The following is a 20,490-nucleotide window of genomic DNA, read 5'->3' on the forward strand; positions in this document are numbered from 1 at the left end:
TGTGTATGTGGGTACCTGAATGTTTAATATATGTAAACAGTATTTATACTTTACATATTTGAGACAAAGATTACAACAGAACACGTATATACTTAAATCTTTAAATATAAAACCTTATACAGTAATTAACATTCATCAACATTGCCTTCTGAGAGAGGCGAAGAGAAGAGGCTTGCGTTGGTGGCAGAGGAGAGGCTCTCACTTGACTCGTAGATGCTTTAGGTTCACTTGGAGACTCTTCTGCTGGAGGCCCTGATGGTGTAGCTTGGGTTTTTACCTTGGAGAAAAACATGATGATGGGCAGTTGTTGTCTTTGTTTTTTCTTTTGCTTCAAAATTCCCCTGTACAAGGACATAACCCCATCTCTTATTACGCGGATTTACCACACGTTTCGGTTCCTTGTTGAAGCAGTTTTGCGGATGTTTGATTCCTCTTTCTTGATGTACCGCACTGTAGATTAATTCACGCCATAATGGCGTGCCACAGATGCATAACTTCTGCCCTCTTTGATCATATCTAAATGTTTCACTTTTTCGCTGATGGTCATCATCTTCTTCTTCCTCTCGGACGCCCCGGAGGAAGCTTTCGCAGGGGCACAGCGCTTAGGCGGCATTGTAAGAGCTTAACTAATAAAAAAAAGTTATCGCTTAAACAAAAAAAGTTATTGCGAACACAACAGCGTGGACGAGACTGGCGAGACACAACAAGGGAAGATGCTGGGTGAGGCTGCTATGATGCGCAGCCAATCAACTCACGGGATAGATCCACTCGTGCTGTCATTGGTCGATGTCGCGCCGAGAACCAATCACACGCCTTGTATGAGTGCCCGTACAGTACAGGCATGTACAAAAGCCTCTGAGTCAACTCACCTCTTTGTTTGACATGCAGGGAAACCTTCTCTCTCGTGCATCAGCATGAAACAACGCGTCTTTCCGCAATATGGCTGCTGATATGGCTGTATGTTTTTCATTTTTATTTTTTCATGATTTTAAATTTTTTTTTTTGATGAATATTTTGGAAAAACCCGCAAAGCACTGAAGCCGCAAAACGTGAAGTGCGAAGTGGCAAGGGAACACTGTATATTTAGTGAGAAAAATGGTGACGTGTTAAATACTTATTTCAGCCGCTGTATATTGTCTCTTTAAGTCAGTGTCAGTGATCCAAATCTTGTATTATCATCCCTTATAATTTAAGATTTCAATATAGCAATGCTTGTGGTCATTTTCCTGCTTGTGTTTGAGCCTAACAGTACATTTTTTTTGTCAAAGGTATTGCCACTTTCCGCATGTCTTTAAACAACATATGGAAGATGTAATTGATTTTTAGCCTTGAAGATTATTAGAATTAAATTTTGTGCCAAAGGGTATGGAACATTTTTTTAAAAGCAAGTTAAAAGCAAGCAGTAAGGTTTACCCTCCATTTATTTCTTTGGTACACAAATTTTTTTTAAAATGACCGATGAGCATTTTTGTATATGTATATCGTAAAGAAGAACAAATATAAATTCTGCTCTGTATGCATGCCTCTTTTTGAATACAGAAAATTTTGTGACCTCATTTTATTGTATTTCCAGCAGTGTTGTTACTATACTGTACATTTCAAAGCGATATGATCCCATAAAAAATGTTGGAATAATGCCTAACAATCAATTATATTAACAGTATTTCGAATGTAAGTTAATTTGTAGATAATTAGTTGGGCTGTAATGACAAAATATGTAAGAACTAAGAAACTTTTCTGTAACAAAATAGTTACTGTTTAAAAAAATACTCAGAACTAAACTACTCTGTGGAGATTAAGTTGAGGAAACAAACTTGCTGTCGGTGCCATAAACTGTAACAATGTAAACATTGAGGTAACAGACCTCCTATCTGTGCTGCAAACCAGAAATTAAATAACAAAATAAATAGAAACAAATCAACTTTATTCTTACTGTCTCACTCTGCCCAGGAGTCGTGACACCTGCTTGCACACCCAATCTAGGCTTAAGTTTTATTACATTAACTTAAAAAAAATACTAATATGAATTATGTTAAGTGTAGTAGCACATACAGTATGGCTGTATTTAGAGAGGAGGCAGACAGCTTGGGAGTTGAAATGGTCGTGTTGCGGTTTTGCCATTTCAAAGATGACACAGGATCGTGTATTTGGAAACCACGATTTTCGGCTTCGATACAGAATCGTTACAGCCTTACTAATTAATGTTATCATATCTTCAATGCTCATTCTTTGTGTATCCTCATTTTTTGTTGTTGCAGGTTTCTGGGACAGAACCCATAGCCAGTAAGACACTATAAAAAAAGTATTCTTGCAATAAACTAATTTACATACATTTTGAACCACACAAAAATGCATTTTCGTTTATTTCTTTATGACGAAAAGAAACACCCACATCCACTGAAAAACAGTCAATAAGCAAATTTACATACATTTGAACAAAAAAAATACATTTTCGTTTGTTTCTTTATGATAAAACACCTACAATCCACTAAAAATCAGTCATGACAATTTTGACATGATCACAATTTTGCACTTCCAATGCAGGTCAGTTTGGAAGCATACAGTATGTACTATCAGGGCCAGCTTGCACTTTAGGCAAAATAGGCAGCTGCTAAGGGTGCTGTGGACTCGAGGGGCCGCCATAAAATTCGTTACAAATTCACCTTCAATATGCTGTAATTATATCAAAATGAATTATTACTATTGAGTCACTGATGGTGTAGTGGTACAGTCGCCTGACTTCAGGCAGCTTGGGTTCAGTTCTCACTCAGTGACGGTGTGAATTTTAGTCTGATTTGTTTTCCCTCTCTACATGTGCCCTTTGGCCCGAAGTCAGCTGGAATAGGCTCCAGCACCCTGCGACCCTGAACAGGATGAGCAGTTGAGACAATGGATTGGTGGATATTATTACTGTTGACTCTTAATTTCAAGTCAAAATGCTTAAACGATTGGGAAATTCCATCCGTGCTTGGAGCCTATCCCAGCAATCTTCGGGCGACACCCTGAACTGGTCGCCACCCCATCGCAGGGCACATAGAAACAAACAACCATTAGCGCTCACATTCACACCTACGTGCAATTTAGAGTCTTCAATCAACCTACCATGCATGTTTTGGGGATGTGGGAGGAAACCGGAGTAACGGAGTAAATGTAGCGCGTTACTACCCACCTCTGTGTAGGTGTGAATGTGAGTGCGAATGGTTGTTTGTTTATATGTGCCCTGCGATAGGCTGGCGAGCAGTTCAGAGTGTACCCTGCCTCTTGCCACAGTTAGCTGGGATGGATGGATGGAAGAGGACCAATGTGCACTAGTTTGAAATCAGAGCTCCTGCCCAGCTGGCTGAGTTGAGCAGGCAGAACAGCGGCTTATGCACTGGGCTTCACCTGCGTTGAATTAACTCTTGACTGCCCGGGTTACTGTATTTCTAAATTTAGGATGGTCGTTGCACTTTAAATGATATCTGAAAAGAAAATTATACCATAAATATTCCAGTCTTGAAAAGGCTGTTGTGGCTAAGCAACAGGGCACACCAGACACATCAGGGCACTTAGGGTAGAACACCCCCCCCCACCCCAGAGGGAGAAAGAGAGGTAAAGTTGTTGCAAGTTTTGGTTTGTCCCATCAGGTGTCACAGCAATGAGTCACTCACATGATTTATTTGGCTTCTTCTGTAAAAATAGACATTAACCTGGGCTCATTTACACTCCCCTCAAATCCTGTTAATGGCTAGTTGTACCTAATTACACAGGGTATTTGACTGAACAAATGCCTGACACGTTAGGCCCACAAGAATAAGTCAAAAAGTACATACAATGCTCACAAAAGAAATCATATGTAGCTTGCGTTTCACTGATTTTCTACTGATTAATGTTTAATGGGAAGCAATGTTTTGTGATCATTTTTATCTTTCGTTAATTGACAAGTTGAAGGAGAAATCAGGGGAACCTACTTCGACAACTACTACTACTACTTTACACGTTACTTTAACCATCCTACATTTACGTGTTGTTTTATTTCCCAGGGAAGATGCATATTAATAAACAGTAAATGCACTGTCTGTGTGTCTGTCTGGCTACACCACAGGTGTCCGACTCAAGGCCTGCGGACATGGACCACCAGCATGGAGCTGAGAGAAGATGGAAAATCAATCCGATCCATTGCACAAACACTCTACGACCATTTAGATTGTCCTGAAGAAGAAAGAAACCGCCAGTGTACTAAGTAAGCAAACATCAAATGGGTAGCCAAAGGAAAACAACAGCCATTGATGAGTGAGACATTTTTAGAGCTGTAAAGCTAGACCCTAATACATCTGTTAGTGAGGTCAGCACCAACCGTTAGAGGGTAGTGGAATTAAAACAAACAAAAGTGCAAATGCCACACAGGAAAATGCAAGCCACACATTAACAAGAAGAATTGGAAGGCCTGGCACAACTGGAGGCACCATCACTAAGCCACCAAATGAGACTTTCATTTAACACATACACGTGTGGAGCATGCAACCTATACATCATCCCCCATCCATCCATCCATTTTCTGAGCCGCTTCTCCTCAGTAGGGTCGCGGGCGTGCTGGAGCCTATCCCAGCTGTCATCGGGCAGGAGGCGGGGTACACCCTGAACTGGTTGCAGGGCACATAGAAACAAACAACCATTCGCACGCACAGTCACACCTACGGGCAATTTAGAGTCTTCAATTAATGCATGTTTTTGGGATGTGGGAGGAAACCGGAGTGCCCGGAGAAAACCCACGCAGGCACGGGGAGAACATCCAAACTCCACACAGGCGGGGCCGGGGATTGAACCCGGGTCCTCAGAACTGTGAGGCTGACGCTCTAACCAGTCGGCCACCGTGCCACCTACATCATCCCCCCCCCCCAAAAAAAAACATCCCCACATTGACTGCTGAACAAAATGTTTATGTATGTGGCAGCTATCATAAGATAACACTGACAACACTCTTGCACATGATAATAGCGAAGTTGCCAAGTCATGTTCAGAGAAACTTGGTAAGGGAGTGGTAATATGTTGACGAGCTACACTCTTACATTACAATGCAGCAAACTTCACAGCAGTTGGCTTCCAGACACATTTTCGGAAGGTTTTGTCAGTCTCCAGACTTGAAACCAAGAGAGTATGGATTTTACCTGCTAAAGAGGAAGTTGAAGGGAGCAATCCACCAAAACAATCAACAACTGAAAGAGACAGTGGCGAAAGCCTGGAAAAGCATCGCAAAAGAAAAATGTTGGTGATGCAGTTACTGCCACAAATATTTGTAACTAATTATTAAGTTAGTATTTGGTAAATCAAATTTTGCTCACCTAAAAATCTGGTGTTTTGTTACAAACGATGCTGTCCTCCAAGTAGTGCATTCGAATATCAATATAAATACCTCAAAAGAAAAGCTGAACCGTTGATCTTTGTCTCATTTTCGTCTTTTGATGGCAAACCCAAACGAAAATACATTTAGTGTGGTTTTAACGTTTCTCCACCACTAGAGGGTAGAAGAGCACAAAAACGTAGATTGGTAAAAAAAAAAAAAAAAAAAAAAAGGAAAAGAACTGATTTAGGGAATGAAAAGTGAAGGATGATGCACGACAAAAACATCCCATTTTCTTTGTGTTCAACTAACAGCGACCAACGTCACAGCCGTGCATCATCATGCCACACAGACAAGCCGCTGTGACTTTGATCGTCGCCAACTAAAAATGAGGACGTCTGTTGGAAACTATGCAAGTGCGTGCGCGAGCGCGTGCGGGAACAGTTGCGGTGAAGTTCGCAGACCTGCTCCATGGGAAGAGGAGACACGAAAACATTTTGCACTGGAATGTGGCAAAGTGACGTTTGAGGACCCTTTGTAAAGGCGAGTAACACTTTTGTTCACGTCAAACTTTGTTTAAAATAAATAAATAAATAAAAAATTCAAAAACGGAGTCAAACTGAGATAGCTCTTACACTGAAATGTATTTCCAGTTTTGCAAGTAAACCTGCAAATATGTCAACTTAGTGATGGCAGTGTGCATTCATGACAGTTGATGTCAAATTTTCGTATTTCAATTCATGATTTTTTTTGCTGGATTGTGTTTTTGAAATGTACTGTGATATGTCTGCTCTCTTTCTTTCCACTCCACTCCATTTTTTTCATTTATTTATTTTTTTTCGTTTACTTCCCAAAGCATTTAAAACCTGTCTGAACCTGCCTGATCTTGATCTTTGTAAATCAGTAAATCAGCTAATGTCTCATTTAAGCCTCTTTGGAATCTGTAATATCTTTTTTTTTTTGTATTGAATTCCCTACTTACCTAGTGATTTTTTTATTTATTTTAAGTAACACAACTACGCCAGTATTAGATTATTAGTATTAGCATTAGTATTAGTTTTTGCCCACAATAATATATTTACAATCCCTGTTTGTGGTTTAAGGCATCAAACATGTTCGCATGTTCTTCACCAAGCAGCAGTAGCCTCAGTGTCAAGACCATCACTGCAGGGGTGGTGAAATGGGAAGAAAAGTGATGATTCTAAGGGACTCATCACTAATCCAAAGAAAAAAGTATTTTCAATTTGCAGCATTGAAGTGATCCTTGCTATTACCACATCCTTGGCGCCGCCCCTGTTTACAGTACTGTATGTGGCCCATCATTATACACTTGCGAACATCCACCTTAACTTGATTTTTCTCATTTCTGTTTCAATTCGCTCAGGCGTTTCTCTGCTACAACCTGTTTTTTTGTTGTTGTTGTCCTGTTCGGCTGTTAGGTCAATCAGAAAGGAGGATCTGTATCCCTTTTATGCCGAAACGGTTTTACTGTGTCACAGGGGACTTTATAAGCTGCCACTGTGGTTTCTTTGTATTCTGATGGATATTTATTGAGAATTACAGTCGTTCAGTCGAACAGAACAAAGTTTTAAAAGGCAAGTGACAGAAACAACAAAAAAGAAAGTGAAAAGGTAATTAATATCGGAAAAGAAGACAACAAAAGACAAGTCACTAGCTGTAAACAAGATGAGGAAAGTAAATCATTATATACCTATTATATACCATTATATACCAACTACAATGACACATCGAATAAATGAACAATGAATCGAGTTTTGTATGGGGCCGTCGTGCTACTCCCTGTGAGCGAAGGACAGGACAAGATAGAACAGGACTGGACAGGACAGTGATAAGAGGGGAAGCATGCAGGACAGAGGTCGTGGACCCGGCTGGAAAACTGAAGTGTGGTGGGAGTGGCTATGTAAATTATAAACATCTATAGGACCAGAGTGTAAGTGAGGGGATACCCAAGAAATTCCTCACAGTTCTGAGGAGCGGGGTTCAATCCTCGGCCCCGCCTGTGTGGAGTTTGCATGTTCTCCCCGTGCCTGCGTGGGTTTTCTCTGGGCACTCCGGTTTCCTCCCACATCCCAAAAACATGCATGAATTGGAGACTCTAAATTGCCCGTAGGTGTGCATGTGAGTGCGAATGGTTGTTTGTTTGTATGTGCCCTGCGATTGGCTGGCAACCAGTTCAGGGTGTACCCCGCCTCCTGCCCGATGACAGCTGGGATGGGCTCCAGCACGCCCGCGACCCTGGTGAGGAGAAGCGGCTCAGAAGATGGATGGATGGATGGATGGAAGTGCATTTAGGCCTCCCTCCTGTTTACTTTTCTGAAGAGTGGATTAACTAATTCTATTGTTCTTATTTTTTGAATAAAGATTTATTATGGCAGAATCTAAGATTTTGAACCATTTTAATGTGGGCTTAAATGGAATCATTGAGAATAAATAATTTATTTGATGTAAGGTTTTCATTTTTATTGTAGCTATTCTTCCCAGTAGTGATATAGGCAAGTTATTCCAACATCTTCAATCAGATGAGATTTTTTTTTCCAGAAGTGATGTGTAATTTAGGTTGGTTAGCTCTGTGAGTTTTGGTGAAATATTAATACCTAAATATTTAATGTTTCCTATAGGAATGGGGTAATCTGAAATTTGATCTGCAAGATTCCACGGGTTTGCTGTTATTGGAATTATTGTTGATTTTGTCCAGGTGATAGAGTAGTTTGATAATTGTGAACATTTTTGAATTGATTGAAGACGGCTTGAAGAGATGACCTTGGTTTCTTTAAATAAAGAAGAATATCATCTTGCAGACGTGTTATGTTGACAGTGCTGGCTCTGAGCTGAGAGGTAGGCGGAGATGTTCGCTAGTGACGTAGATAAGCTTGAGATATTCGAATGACCTGATTCTAGAGAAAAACATCTGGAACTCAAGAATGCGTGGACGATTTTAATTCATATTTGTCTGAAGACTTCAGCAATAAAGAAAACAATATTCTAGCAAGTTTGGGTTCAGACCATCATGTCATCAGCCCATAGTTATGGTAGTTATTGCTTCGAACACAGCAACCTGGTTTCCAGTTTGGTCACGTGTCGTTTATGTGACATAACGCCCACTGCAGGGCTAGTGCATGATGTGTTAGTCAAATGTGTGTCACAACGTAGGTTTCTAATATTGTCAATTCACATAATAGTGATCTGAAAAAAAGTTTTTCAGTCAATGTGGAAATTGGAGCCTAAATTAATGAAAAGAAGCATTATCACTTGGAAAGTAAAGGCATGCATACAGGAATGTTGGCATATTACATTGGAATGTATAAGTATTCATAATTTCTATAGAATATATTTTTGCTCTTCATAAATAAAAAAATAAAAAAAGTCTAGTCTTTTGGGGCTTCAATCTGACGCTTGGGGCGATATGGATAAAACATACATATCATGAAGATTTCATGGCACTGCTGGTAGGAATGCTAACATGTTGTCCTTCTTGTTCTCGAAGGAAGAAAGCAGTCAAATTCCTCTACATTCCAAAAAAAGAAAAAAACAGTTTCCTTCCTAACCAAAACAACATGGGCCAATCCGTTCAGCTGAATTCAGGCAGAACCACTGACCTAGTTTCTACTTTGTGGTCGCTCACACAGCGGTCCTGTAGCGATGATTACTTTGCCATTTGTGCAGATGTGCTTCACGATTCTTTATGTTGCTTAATATTTTACCTTCTCTTTCTCCCATGTTGGTATGCATACACACAAATAATTAAACGATACATCCACGTCTGTAGTGAAAAATGTTTTCTTTATCTCCTAAAATTGCATTCTATGAACAACTCTGAAAGAAAATTAGTCAGTGTGGACTTAAAATTAAAGCTAGGGCACTGTTTAAGGAAGTCCTGCTTTCTGTGTGTTTATAGCAGAGCACAATTAAATGTGTATAAAAGGGAGTGAGGCGTCCTGTTTCGTTTTACGCGTTAAAATAATAAATATCGGGGCTCCAGCTATATTATATGTGGCTATAAAAAATGTCTACACATCCCTGTTCAAATGCCAGGGTTTTTTTTGTGTGTGTGTGTGTGTGTGTGATGTAAAAGAATGAGACCAAACTAAATCATTTCAAAACTTTATTCATCATTAACGTGGTCAATTGAGGAAAAAAAATAAAATAAAAAAACTCTTCTCGAGAGCGGTGGGGAAAAAAGTACAAGTACCTCTTATAACTGGGGTGTGCCTCTTGAGTAAAGCCACATAATGTTAATCTATTTGTCTAAGGCCCCATTCCTAGCTAAAAAAAAAAACAGCCTCAAAGCATGATGCTGCCACCACCATGCTCCACTCTAGGTATGGTGTTCCCTTGGTGATGAGCAATGTTGTGTTTTCACCAAACATACCTTTCAGAATTATGTACCAAAAGTTCCAGTATGATTTCAACAGACCGTAATACATTTTTCCAAAGGTCATATTAATGTAAAAAAGTTTTGAAAGGATTTGTCTTGGTTTGTTTTTCATGTCGTTTTTTAAAAATATATATCACAAAAACCTGCCATTTGTACATGGGTGTGTAGACCTTTAAGAACCACAGTATAGGGGAGGTGTATTTGCATTTCAAAACATGTTTATCAATTGATCATGAACTGATGAATTAGAATTCTGGGGACATTGTATCTAGTTTTAATTTTGAATGTAAACTAGTCCTGTGTCATAGTAAAAAACAGCCGACTAAACTGACATTCTGTGGGGAAGCAGAAGATGAGAATAATAAACAATGAATTGGTCCTTAACAACGTGGTAGATTATGTTGAATTGATTGTTGATAAATCATGACATGAAGCTGAAGTTTTCATCAAACATGGAATTCACTACTGTAGCAATCCTGGTTCATTCAGTTTAAACTAATTTAGTTTAGTTGTACCAACTATTACAACGCACGCACACATACACAGACAAAGAAAATGCGTACTAATAGGACATCACTTAAATGTGTGGATTCTAGTATCTAGCCTCTCAAGTATCTGTTTGTTTTTATTGGAACCAAGAAAGAAAGACAAAGACACACAACTGCCCTACAGTACATTCCTCTGCAGGGTGGAATATTCCCCCAATTCCTAGTTTTTGTTGTTTTGTAGCTGAAAGGTAAAGACTTCCAAAGATCAGAATAAATAAAACAAGAGAGAAAATAGTCAATTGTTACACTGGAGAAGCTGTAGCCAGGAAGCCAAACAAATTCTTGTTTTGTGAATGTGCAAAGTTTTGTCAGGTAACATGAGCTGGAGCATCGTGGTCACTTATGCTATTTGTCATGTTACTCGGACAACATTTACTTTTTACTGACATTTTCATGTTGCTAAATTCCTGTTTTGTCTTGGTGAACCAAAACATATACATTCCTTTCCTTCAGCCTGCGATGGTGGGGGTGCGCTCTTCCTGTGTGACTCGCGTGCATATCTGCCGAGATGTCTCTGCCAGGAAGGGAAGGACTGACCTAATAAATTCAACCTGGCAAAAGAGAAAGAGGTGGGGTGAGGCAGAGGGGTGTGTTATCGCAGCGAACCGTGCGTGTGGAGCATTGTCACTGCTCTGGCCATCGTGTGGCAACAGACAATGTGAGCGGTTACCCTTATTAAATACAGACTAAGCTACCTAAATATGTTTGCAGTATCTGTCTGCCTGCGCCCTGATCAAATTCCCCAAAAGTGCGTGAGACCAGCATTCTAGCTTGCGCTAAGACCTAGATGTGGTTTGAGCCAGCTGTGCCGGAATAACCAGGTTGTTGCAGACCGGTCTGCCAAATTGGTAAAAGTGTGCAGCAAACCTTTCAATTGCACGAAAACCAGAATCCGCTTGCACGTAAATCAGAATCAACTCTCGCAAAAATCAGACTCCGCTTGCTCGAAAATCCTAATCCGCTGGCATTTGCACCACGCCGCAGATGCGCTGTCTACGAAAATAGAGCTCGCTATCTTCGGGCAGATGTTGGGCAATAGTTTGCGTACCTGCTTCTCAGCCAAAGGTTTTGTGTTTGAGTCTCGGCCTGACCTTTATGTGTTTGCATTTTCTCCTTGTGCTTGCATGCTGGTTCTCTCTGCATGCTCCAATTTCCTCCTACATTTCAAAAATACGCATGGTAAATTAAAGACTCTCAATTGCCCGTCGGTATGAATGAGAGTGTTTACACTATATATGGCTTTGTGACCATTGACTCAGCTGGGAAAGATTCCAGTGTACCCGTGACCCTGAATGTCTATCTAGTGTAAGTTCTAATCAGTCATTGGGAAGTTGAGTTCAAACTGATTTTTTTCTTCTCATTTGTGAAAAAAAAGAGAAGTTGAGAACTGTGTGAAGTGTTTTTTAGAAGGGTTTTGCCAAATGGTCTTGCCAAAACCCATACTCTGAACACATTCAGGTAGGAAGACTCAAGAAAAACAGCTGTGCAGGAAGTGGTGCTAGCTAGAACACAATTGAACAACAATTCTAAATATGAGGCCATAAAAACAAATACTGTAATTTTGAAGTGGGGAATAAAATGTGCTTGACAAAGAGAAACCATGACAGTGAGCATAAGAAAACTTGAATAAGAAGTAAAGCAGTGAATTCCGAGTGGCAAGGCAAAAAGGGTGGAGGTAGTGAAGCAAAAGAAGAATGAGGGGAATAATTAGAGGGAGTTGAGGAAAAAGGCAAACTCAGACTGACTCTTCAAAACTGGAAAAAAGTGTCAACTCTTCCCTCTGCACCGCAGCTGAAGTGTGTGGACTGCTGTGTGTTTGACCAACAGAGCTCCGGTCCGTCCTCTCATCGCCGCAGATGTAAACACACAGACGCAAAGCAGACTCTGACAAAATGGACTCTAACACGTCGCGCGACAATCCTCAAAATGGCCCGATGATTAGGAGCGGCAGCTTCTTCAAGGTAAGGCCCGAGTGGCTGGGATTGACATACTGAGAATGTGTCCCAAGTATCATTTATAGCTGAAGAAGTCACAAGACTGAGCCTACACTTTACCTTGAAAACCAAATCAAACTAATGGAAATGGATTCCATGTCGGAATGTACCGTATTCCATAATGGAGGGTTTCTATTTTTCCGTGGTCACTTGGATATGAAATGTCAATGTATATTTTTAAAGTGTACACAAAGTGCAATGTTTGATTTGTATAAAGTCATTTGCAATGTCTGCATTACATAATTCTTCTACCGGACATTTTCACAAGCATTAAAATAAAAATTACATCACGGAGTGACTGTCATGAGGACTGTCAATGGCTGATGCAATTTCAATAGTCCCTTAAATTACCCAGATCATTTAATTTGTTGAAAATACATTTTTGTAGAAACCATTTTTGGTTTACACGTTGAGTGCATTATGGACAGCAAAATTCACGTCGGTGTCGTTTTTAATTATTTTTTTTTTTGTAAAAACACTGCGGTGTGTGGTAAGTGTAAAGTATGACTATCGTTTAATGCTACAGTACATTAACAAAGGTATTTTATAAGATGGAAGGATCTGGGACACGTGGGGCCACAAAAAAAATATAGAAACCTTCAAATATATTTTGTGTTGAATGATTAGTTTCCCATTTGCCACCATAATTGCCACCACTTTGCTGACTACGGGGATTAATTAGAATCTTGCTGTTTATTCACTGTGCAAGGTTGTTGCCTCTGAAATCATGAAAAATAAGGCCCGCCCTCGAGCCGCAGGACTCTGTCGTCATGTCTGCGGAAGGCGGCGGAGACTTAAGTGTCTCTGTTGTGTGGGTCCATGCGCGGCACATGGAGCAAGGCTGTGGAGTATTGGGCAGCGTTGCACAAGCCCACTCGCGGATAATGACACAGCCATCTAAGTCGCGCGCCGGCTCACCACAACAATGACAATTTATCAAGTCCGGGAAAAACTATCAAGTCCATTTTATCGAACGATCATTTGATATAGCAGAGGTGGGAACAAGTCATTGCTTTGGAGGTCACAAGCAAGTCTCAAGTCCCGAATCAAGTCTCAAATCGAGACAGGCAAGTCCCAAGTCAAGTCGCAAGTGCTACACTTTGAGTTTCGAGTTCTTTTGAGTAATTTTACCAGCGAAATAAAAATATATTTGAATATATATTTGTTTAATCATGATGTATATATTATATACTGCATTTATAGATTTAATATATTTTTAAAATCCATATTTATCAAAACAAATTTGATAAACAAGCGCGCTGAACCACGGCACGGTGGACGACTGGTTAGAGCGTCAGCCTCACAGTTCTGAGGATCCGGGTTCAATCCCCGGCCCCACCTGTGTGGAGTTTGCATGTTCTCCCCGTGCCTGCGTGGGATTTCTCCGGGCACTCCGGTTTCCTCCCACGTCCCAAAAAAATGCATTAATTGGAGACTCGAAATTGCCCGTAGGCATGACTGTGAGTGCGAATGGTTGTTTGTTTCTATGTGCCCTGCGATTGGCTGGCAAGCAGTTCAGGGTGTACCCCGCCTCCTGCCCGATGACAGCTGGGATAGGCTCCAGCACGCCCGCGACCCTAGTGAGGAGAAGCGGCTCAGAAAATGGATGGATGGATGGATGGAAGTGCACTGAACCTTTATTAGAAAACTAGGGGGCTGATCCAAATTTTTGCACTTTCAAAACCAATGGTCAAGGGCGGGCTTTGTTCACTGCCACTTCGAAACTAATTAATTGTAGGTTTTCACTTATTCTACGAAAATGCTATGCTACGACTTACTTTTTCTCACTTTCTTTCTGAAGTGACATCAAACACAACTGTCCCAAATAAGAATTTGCATCCAGTAGTGCTGCAATTAGTAATCGATTATTCGATTGACAATTCTATCGGAATAGTCAAGTATAAGGACAAAATAAAATGTTGCTTGTTTAAAGAGCAATTATGAATACACGAGAAAATGAGACATTCACTTAATAACGAAAGACCTATTGGTTTCCTCTTTTAGATAATCAACAGTATTTTTCTTAAATTCACACTGCATTTTCTTGTCTGCAAACATTTCTCACATCTTTGTGAGTATCAAAGTAGCAAGTCTTTTCAAGTCTTTTAACGTATGGTGAACTCGAGTCAAAAGTCAAATTCGGGACTCGAGTTGAAGCCATGTGACTTGAGTCCACACCCCTGTGATATAGTAATTAGTCCTACTCGTACTACTGACCGTGTTGGTGCCAAGAAGTGTCCCATGCATCAGAACAGTCACAGTTGTTGAATGAACCAGACTTTGTCCAGTGTGTCCAAGCCGAGTACGAATTGCCCAGTGCCAAGTGTACCCTTGAGAGGCATACTGTATTACGTAATAAGTATGTATTATAAATATGTATTATCATCTGGCTTTCCTTTATTTGGTCAGCAGTCTTGATTAGTCTAAGTTTACCACATTTATATAGTGAGCAAGCATTTCTTTGTCATGGATTTCTTTGTGTCGTCAAGGCAACGGTTCAGATTTCATGGGGCTAAAACGACATCGTACCCGAGTCATCATTTGGTTTGTAAAAATGTCCTCTAAATTGTTTACAGAAAGACTCGTAAGTGCGTAAATGGGATGTAATATTATGAACTCCACTGAACCTCTTTGAAATGTGCTGCAGTCGACTTTACGCAGCTCTCCTTGTGATCAATACAAAATGAAACTGATGATTGAAGCTTTTATCAACTTTGGACAAAATGAATGAATCTCGATAAATGTCAGTGACATTGCATAATCAAGTCACAGGCCCCTGTGGACAAAGTTTGAAGCACGCAATGCCATGATTTGTTACGGCCTAGAAGTATTTCATGCAAATATTCACTATTTGTTAGCGTAGGTTAGTCATAGATTACAATGCGTTCTGACCTAACATATAACATTTCGGTTCCGTCCTCATTGTAGGAAAGCAACGCCGTCGTAAACCGAGCGCCCCCTCTTAAGTGTGCATTGTGTTGTTCCTATAGCCTTTAACAGACAGAAACAGAATTCATACAATATTTGAATGGTTCTTGTTTTTGCTTGAGTAAGTGACATTCATTGTGTTTGCATTGCACCACATTCGCTACACTGCACACTGGCTTATTTGTATTATACAATAGTTTTTTGACCTGACAAACCTTGGGGGAGGTTTTGAGGCATGAACAGGGCAGATTCTGCAAGATCCAATGAGGAGGGGTTGGGAAGCCTGTACGGAATGACCTGTTTGAGAAAAGTATTGCAGAATACTGCACTCTATTGGTCAAGATGTGTCATGTATTATGTTCGCCAAAAACCCAAAAGCAGTTGACATATTTCCTCAATTGCTCAAAGCCATATCATGAACACAAAAATGATCAGCAAAATAGAACACAACAAGAAATCAATAATTTATTCCCACAGCACCATTCATACTTTAAAGCAACACAAAGTGCTTCACAGAACTGGTAGTAAAATAAAACAAATCCCTCCCTAGTGCCCACAGTCGCTGATCCACATGCCCCGGGCACCCATCTGCAAAAGCATCCATCCATCCATCCATTTTCTGAACCGCTTCTCCTCACTAGGGTCGCGGGTTGCTGGAGCCTATCCCAGCTATCATCGGGCAGGAGGCGGGGTACACCCTGAACTGGTCGCCAGCCAATCGCAGGGCACATATCAACAAACAACCTTTTGCACTCACATGCACACTTATGGGCAATTAAGAGTCTTCAATCAACCTACCACAGATGTTTTGGGGATGTGGGGGGAAACGGGAGTACCCGGAGAAACTGCAAACTCCACACAGGTGAGGCCGGGTTTGAACCCCGGTTCTCACAACTGTGAGGCAGATGTGCTAACCAGTCTGTGCAAAAGTACTAAAAAGATCATTAAAAGACATGGATGATGAACCGACGAATAGCACAGAAAGGAAGCACCGTTGTAGAGACAAGAGAACATACTAGTTATGTGAAAACATGAGTTGCTTTCTGTATTCCATTCGCTATTATTGCTGTACTTATTGGTGCTGTACACATGTAAGAGTGGCATCAACCCTTATCTGTGTCAGCCTGAAAGCTAGAATTTTGTGGTTTTTAGCCTGGCAAAAGACACAACGCGCTCACCGCAAATCATTCGCGTAGCTGAAAACATAAACAATTCTCTCAAATAAGGTGGTGGTTGGGGACTTGCTTCACCAAATCTGTTGCTGTTGTGGTTAATGCTCCCTGGCTGAAGTTCCTCCAAGTCGCTGCTGTCTCAGTTTTTCTTCTTCTTCACCTTTTAAGACCGTAAAATCTCAGGGAAGCAAGGGCTGCATCTTATTTGTCTTAACTGCGACCCTCCTGGCTCCTCGACACCTGGACCGCAAAGTGTTTTCACGCCGCCATATTATTGAGGATCTCAGTTGTCTTACCACTGCGTTGTAAAAAGATCAGCCTTCCCAAATTAAATAGTTCATCCTTCTTTTATCTTAATTCTTGAGTATTGCTGTTTAAATATGCATATTTTGCCGAGTCTGTTTCATTTAAGGGATTTATTTCGGGATTTCATTCTAAAATGGTTCATGTTTAGTATGCAATGGAAGTCTGTAATTAGGATCTAATGTTCTCAAATGTATTTAGCCACATCAAGAAAATAAAAATGTCTCAAGGTTTTGATGAATGTATACTGTTTTTGCATTCCACAAAAAAAAAATCTATTTTTATACAGAAACTGTTTCATTAATTTGTGTTAATCTTAATTCCACATTTGTTGTATAAATCTATCGTTTTCAATTCATCAGTGTTTAAAATAATTATATATTTTTTACCTGATTAATTCCAAGATATGCAGTGACATTTCAACTGTATACATATTTGCAGGTGGCTACAGTACAAACATCCGCTGTGAGTGAGGAGGGTGGGTGTTAATGGGCGAGGGTCTGGGAAAACCCACTCGTGCTCGACTTTGCATTTGAAGAGTTGTGTAGCGCAAGCTTTATTTAGCCAAGGTACAAATAATACATTGGAAAAAAATCTCATGGCAGACACCTAAACAAAAATGTCACAAAAAGTGGACTCACAGGTTCATTATGTATCTTCTGCCATCTAGTGGAAGACCAACTAATTGTTCTGCCTGTCACTATATTATATATGGTACGAGTACGTTACTGACATTGATAGTTGACCAAAGTTATGTCATTTGGAGTAAATAATAAATTTTCTGAACAATTAAGTAAAATGGGATCGTTCCCTATTGCACACCAGATGATCTCTCATGGCACACTAATGTGCCACGACACTCTGGTTGGGAATCATTGGTGTATTTAATTCCACTTGAAAAGCTTAAATTAGGCATGAGCGCCGATTGTGATAATTCAGCCACAAAGACTATTCATTTGTGACATACGTCATCTTTGACTGCATGAAATGAAATGACGACATTGAGGAGAGAACATTTAATTTCTCCAAACATTTGTCCTTCCTCGCTCTTTGGGTGACGAGGACTTCTGGTGGGAGCGTTTTTATGAATCCCACTTGAGTTCTAGGCAGGACACGCCCCTGCTGCAATATGATTAGCTGCAGGACATGTGCCAATACAATATGATTGGCTGCTGCATCCAGGTAGGACACGCCCTACTGCTTCCAGGTGGAAAAAGTATAGTGGAACCTCAATATAACGGAGTAATAGTCTAATGTCCGTTACATTGAAGCACTTTTGTTTTTTGGCCATATGCACCCATGTCGGGCGGCACGGTAGCCGACTGGTTAGAGCGTCAGCCTCACAGTTCTGAAGACCCGGGTTCAATCCCCGGCCCCGCCTGTGTGGAGTTTGCATGTTCTCCCCGTGCCTGCGTGGGTTTTCTCCGGGCACTCCGGTTTCCTCCCACATCCCAAAAACATGCATTAATTGGAGACTCTAAATTGCCCGTAGGTGTGACTGTGAGTGCGAATGGTTGTTTGTTTGTATGTGCCCTGCGATTGGCTGGCAACCAGTTCGGGGTGTACCCCGCCTCCTGCCCGATGACAGCTGAGATAGGCTCCAGCACGCCCGCGATCCGAGTGAGGAGAAGCGGCTCAGAAAATGGATGGATGGATGGATGGATGCACCCATGTCACTATACAGTACAAAAAAAATTTCCAGGGCCTAAAATGCCCAGTACAGTACAAAGTTATTATAAATAAATCTTTTTTAAAAAGCCTGGAAATTTTTCAAAGTTTCACATTTCATCCAAACTTACCATGCTGGTGTGGTGATGGTGACATTGTTGACGTACAGTATTCATCATAGGCGAGTCGCTTACATGTTCTGCGAGGAATTAGGGTCCTTCCTAGTTCTAAATCTGTTGCCATAGATGAACGGCTGGACCAAAGAAAAAATGTTACTTTGCCAAAAATAGCATGTTCCAGACTCCAGAGACTTGGTTTTACTATTCCTCAGAGTTAACACCACAGCCATGGTGCTCCCTCTCTGAGCGGCGCTCTATGCACAATAGACAATAGATATAACCATCGTCACATGACTGCCACGTCAATGCGCCACATTCAACATGGCCACCACATAGGCATGGAAGGCACGTCTTTTGGAATTGTGTCATTATTGTATATCTGTGACCCAGAAATACGGCAGTCCAATTCTTTCCCAGCATTGTCCAACAACGCCAGTAAACAACAGTGACAATTCTGGAACTAACAGACTTTGTCAACAGCATTTTAAGTGACAAATGAAAACTATTTTTGGATTCATTGTCATGTCTCAATGGCCCGTTTTATCCGATAACCCGTTATATCGGGGTCTGTTTTTTCCACTGTATCTGATTGCAGTGTGGTGGTGTTATTACGGTATGAATCCCACTAACCCTAACCCCAGCCCAAACACTAACCGTATCAAACTTGTTTTTATTTTGTCCAAATATGATACATATTTGGAATGGTCATCTTGTTCCATCTGTGTAGCCTGCCCTTCCACGATGGAGCAGCTGATCATAATGCAGCGGGGCATGTCCAACCTAGTGGAACTCAAGTGGGATTCATAACATTTGGTTTACATGTTAGCTCATGTAAACAGAGGAGAGCGCTGAGGACGCTTAAAATAAAGAAATGAGATTTACTCAAAATCTCAACGTGGTTGACTTTTCCTCCCTCTATTCACAACTTTTTTTTACACCAGAAACCAGCTTATTTTGAGTGGTAGAACTGTACATACAGATATGTGTTTAAAAAAATAAAATAAAGATACCTAAAAAATCTCCCACATTACTTCCTACCTCTGCAAAAGAGGCAGGCGGAACCAAATGGTATCCAGAGACATGCTGTATAGAATTGGAAAAAGTAATTTGAAAGGATATGCAAACATGTCTGAACGAGAGACTGGAAAAAGTGCAAATGACTGACGGAAAGGCATCTACGACTGATGCAAACTGAACAAGACAAGACAAGAACAAGAATAAATGCTGAACAAGAACACAGAATGGAAGGCATGGACCTGGTGAGAGACACAAAAATAAAATAAGTCCAGACAATCATCTGAACAGTCAGACAACTGAGTGGAAAACAAAACATTTTCTCACACTTTGGATGGAGGTGTGCGGAATGCTTTGTTTCCTGCCTGTCGGAAATTAGACAAACACACAGGAAGGCTGACCAACCATTTCCCTTGTTCTAAGCCTGATCGGTCTCAGTTTCTTGAGCTTGTTTTTTTTTCTTGGCTTCGTTTACTGCTGTTGCCCCTCCTCCCCTCGTACCCTCATCTGTCGAAGCTTCTCGTTCTTTATTCTTGCAGCTGATTGATGCATTTGCGCTGGAGATTGGAGAGTTACAGAAGGAGATGGTTCACACCTCTCCCACAGTGGACCAGGAGCCAGTGGACATACAAGGGTATGATTGTTGTTGCATATGGGTCATTTTCATATAATTTGATCGATAATGGCGAAGATATGGCCCACTGAATTTCCTTTTGAAAATCAATTAATTTGACTGATACTGTATTATGAATTATTGGCAGTTGTTATCCAGAAAAAGGTCATAACTGCTTCTCAGTGGGAAAACAAGGAATATTTTTCTAACTTTTAATGTCAAAATGTCTTGACCGTTAGGTGTCAGAAAGGATGTTTCATGATTTGCAACATGTTGTCTGAAGATGCTAATTACATTTTTGGATTTATAGGCTTTTTCTCCTATTGCTTAATACGCCTTTTCCATGAAAACTAACACAGATGCATTCAAAGTTCTTTTTTGTTTTTGTTTGGTTTTTCTTTTGGTTCTTTTACAA

General features: G+C 40.6%; 1 protein-coding gene across 3 annotated transcripts in view; it reads left to right on the forward strand.

Moving 5' to 3' along the window:
- Nucleotides 1-5,576: 5,576 nt before the first annotated feature.
- The window catches only part of LOC133477429 (ras and Rab interactor 2-like), a 38,650-nt gene continuing 23,736 nt past the window's right edge, over nt 5,577-20,490 (forward strand). For 2 of the 3 annotated variants that reach the window (XM_061772153.1, XM_061772155.1), the window contains exons 1-3: nt 5,577-5,863; nt 12,092-12,225; nt 20,002-20,096. In XM_061772153.1, the coding sequence (XP_061628137.1) occupies nt 12,157-12,225; nt 20,002-20,096 (164 nt within the window). In that variant the 5' untranslated portion in view covers nt 5,577-5,863; nt 12,092-12,156. Of the gene's footprint in view, nt 5,864-10,676; nt 10,923-12,091; nt 12,226-20,001; nt 20,097-20,490 lie in introns of those variants that run through there. The other variant, XM_061772154.1, reaches the window with a different exon arrangement.

The sequence above is a fragment of the Phyllopteryx taeniolatus genome, chromosome 4 (assembly GCF_024500385.1).
Source record: "Phyllopteryx taeniolatus isolate TA_2022b chromosome 4, UOR_Ptae_1.2, whole genome shotgun sequence".
NCBI lineage: Eukaryota > Metazoa > Chordata > Actinopteri > Syngnathiformes > Syngnathidae > Phyllopteryx > Phyllopteryx taeniolatus.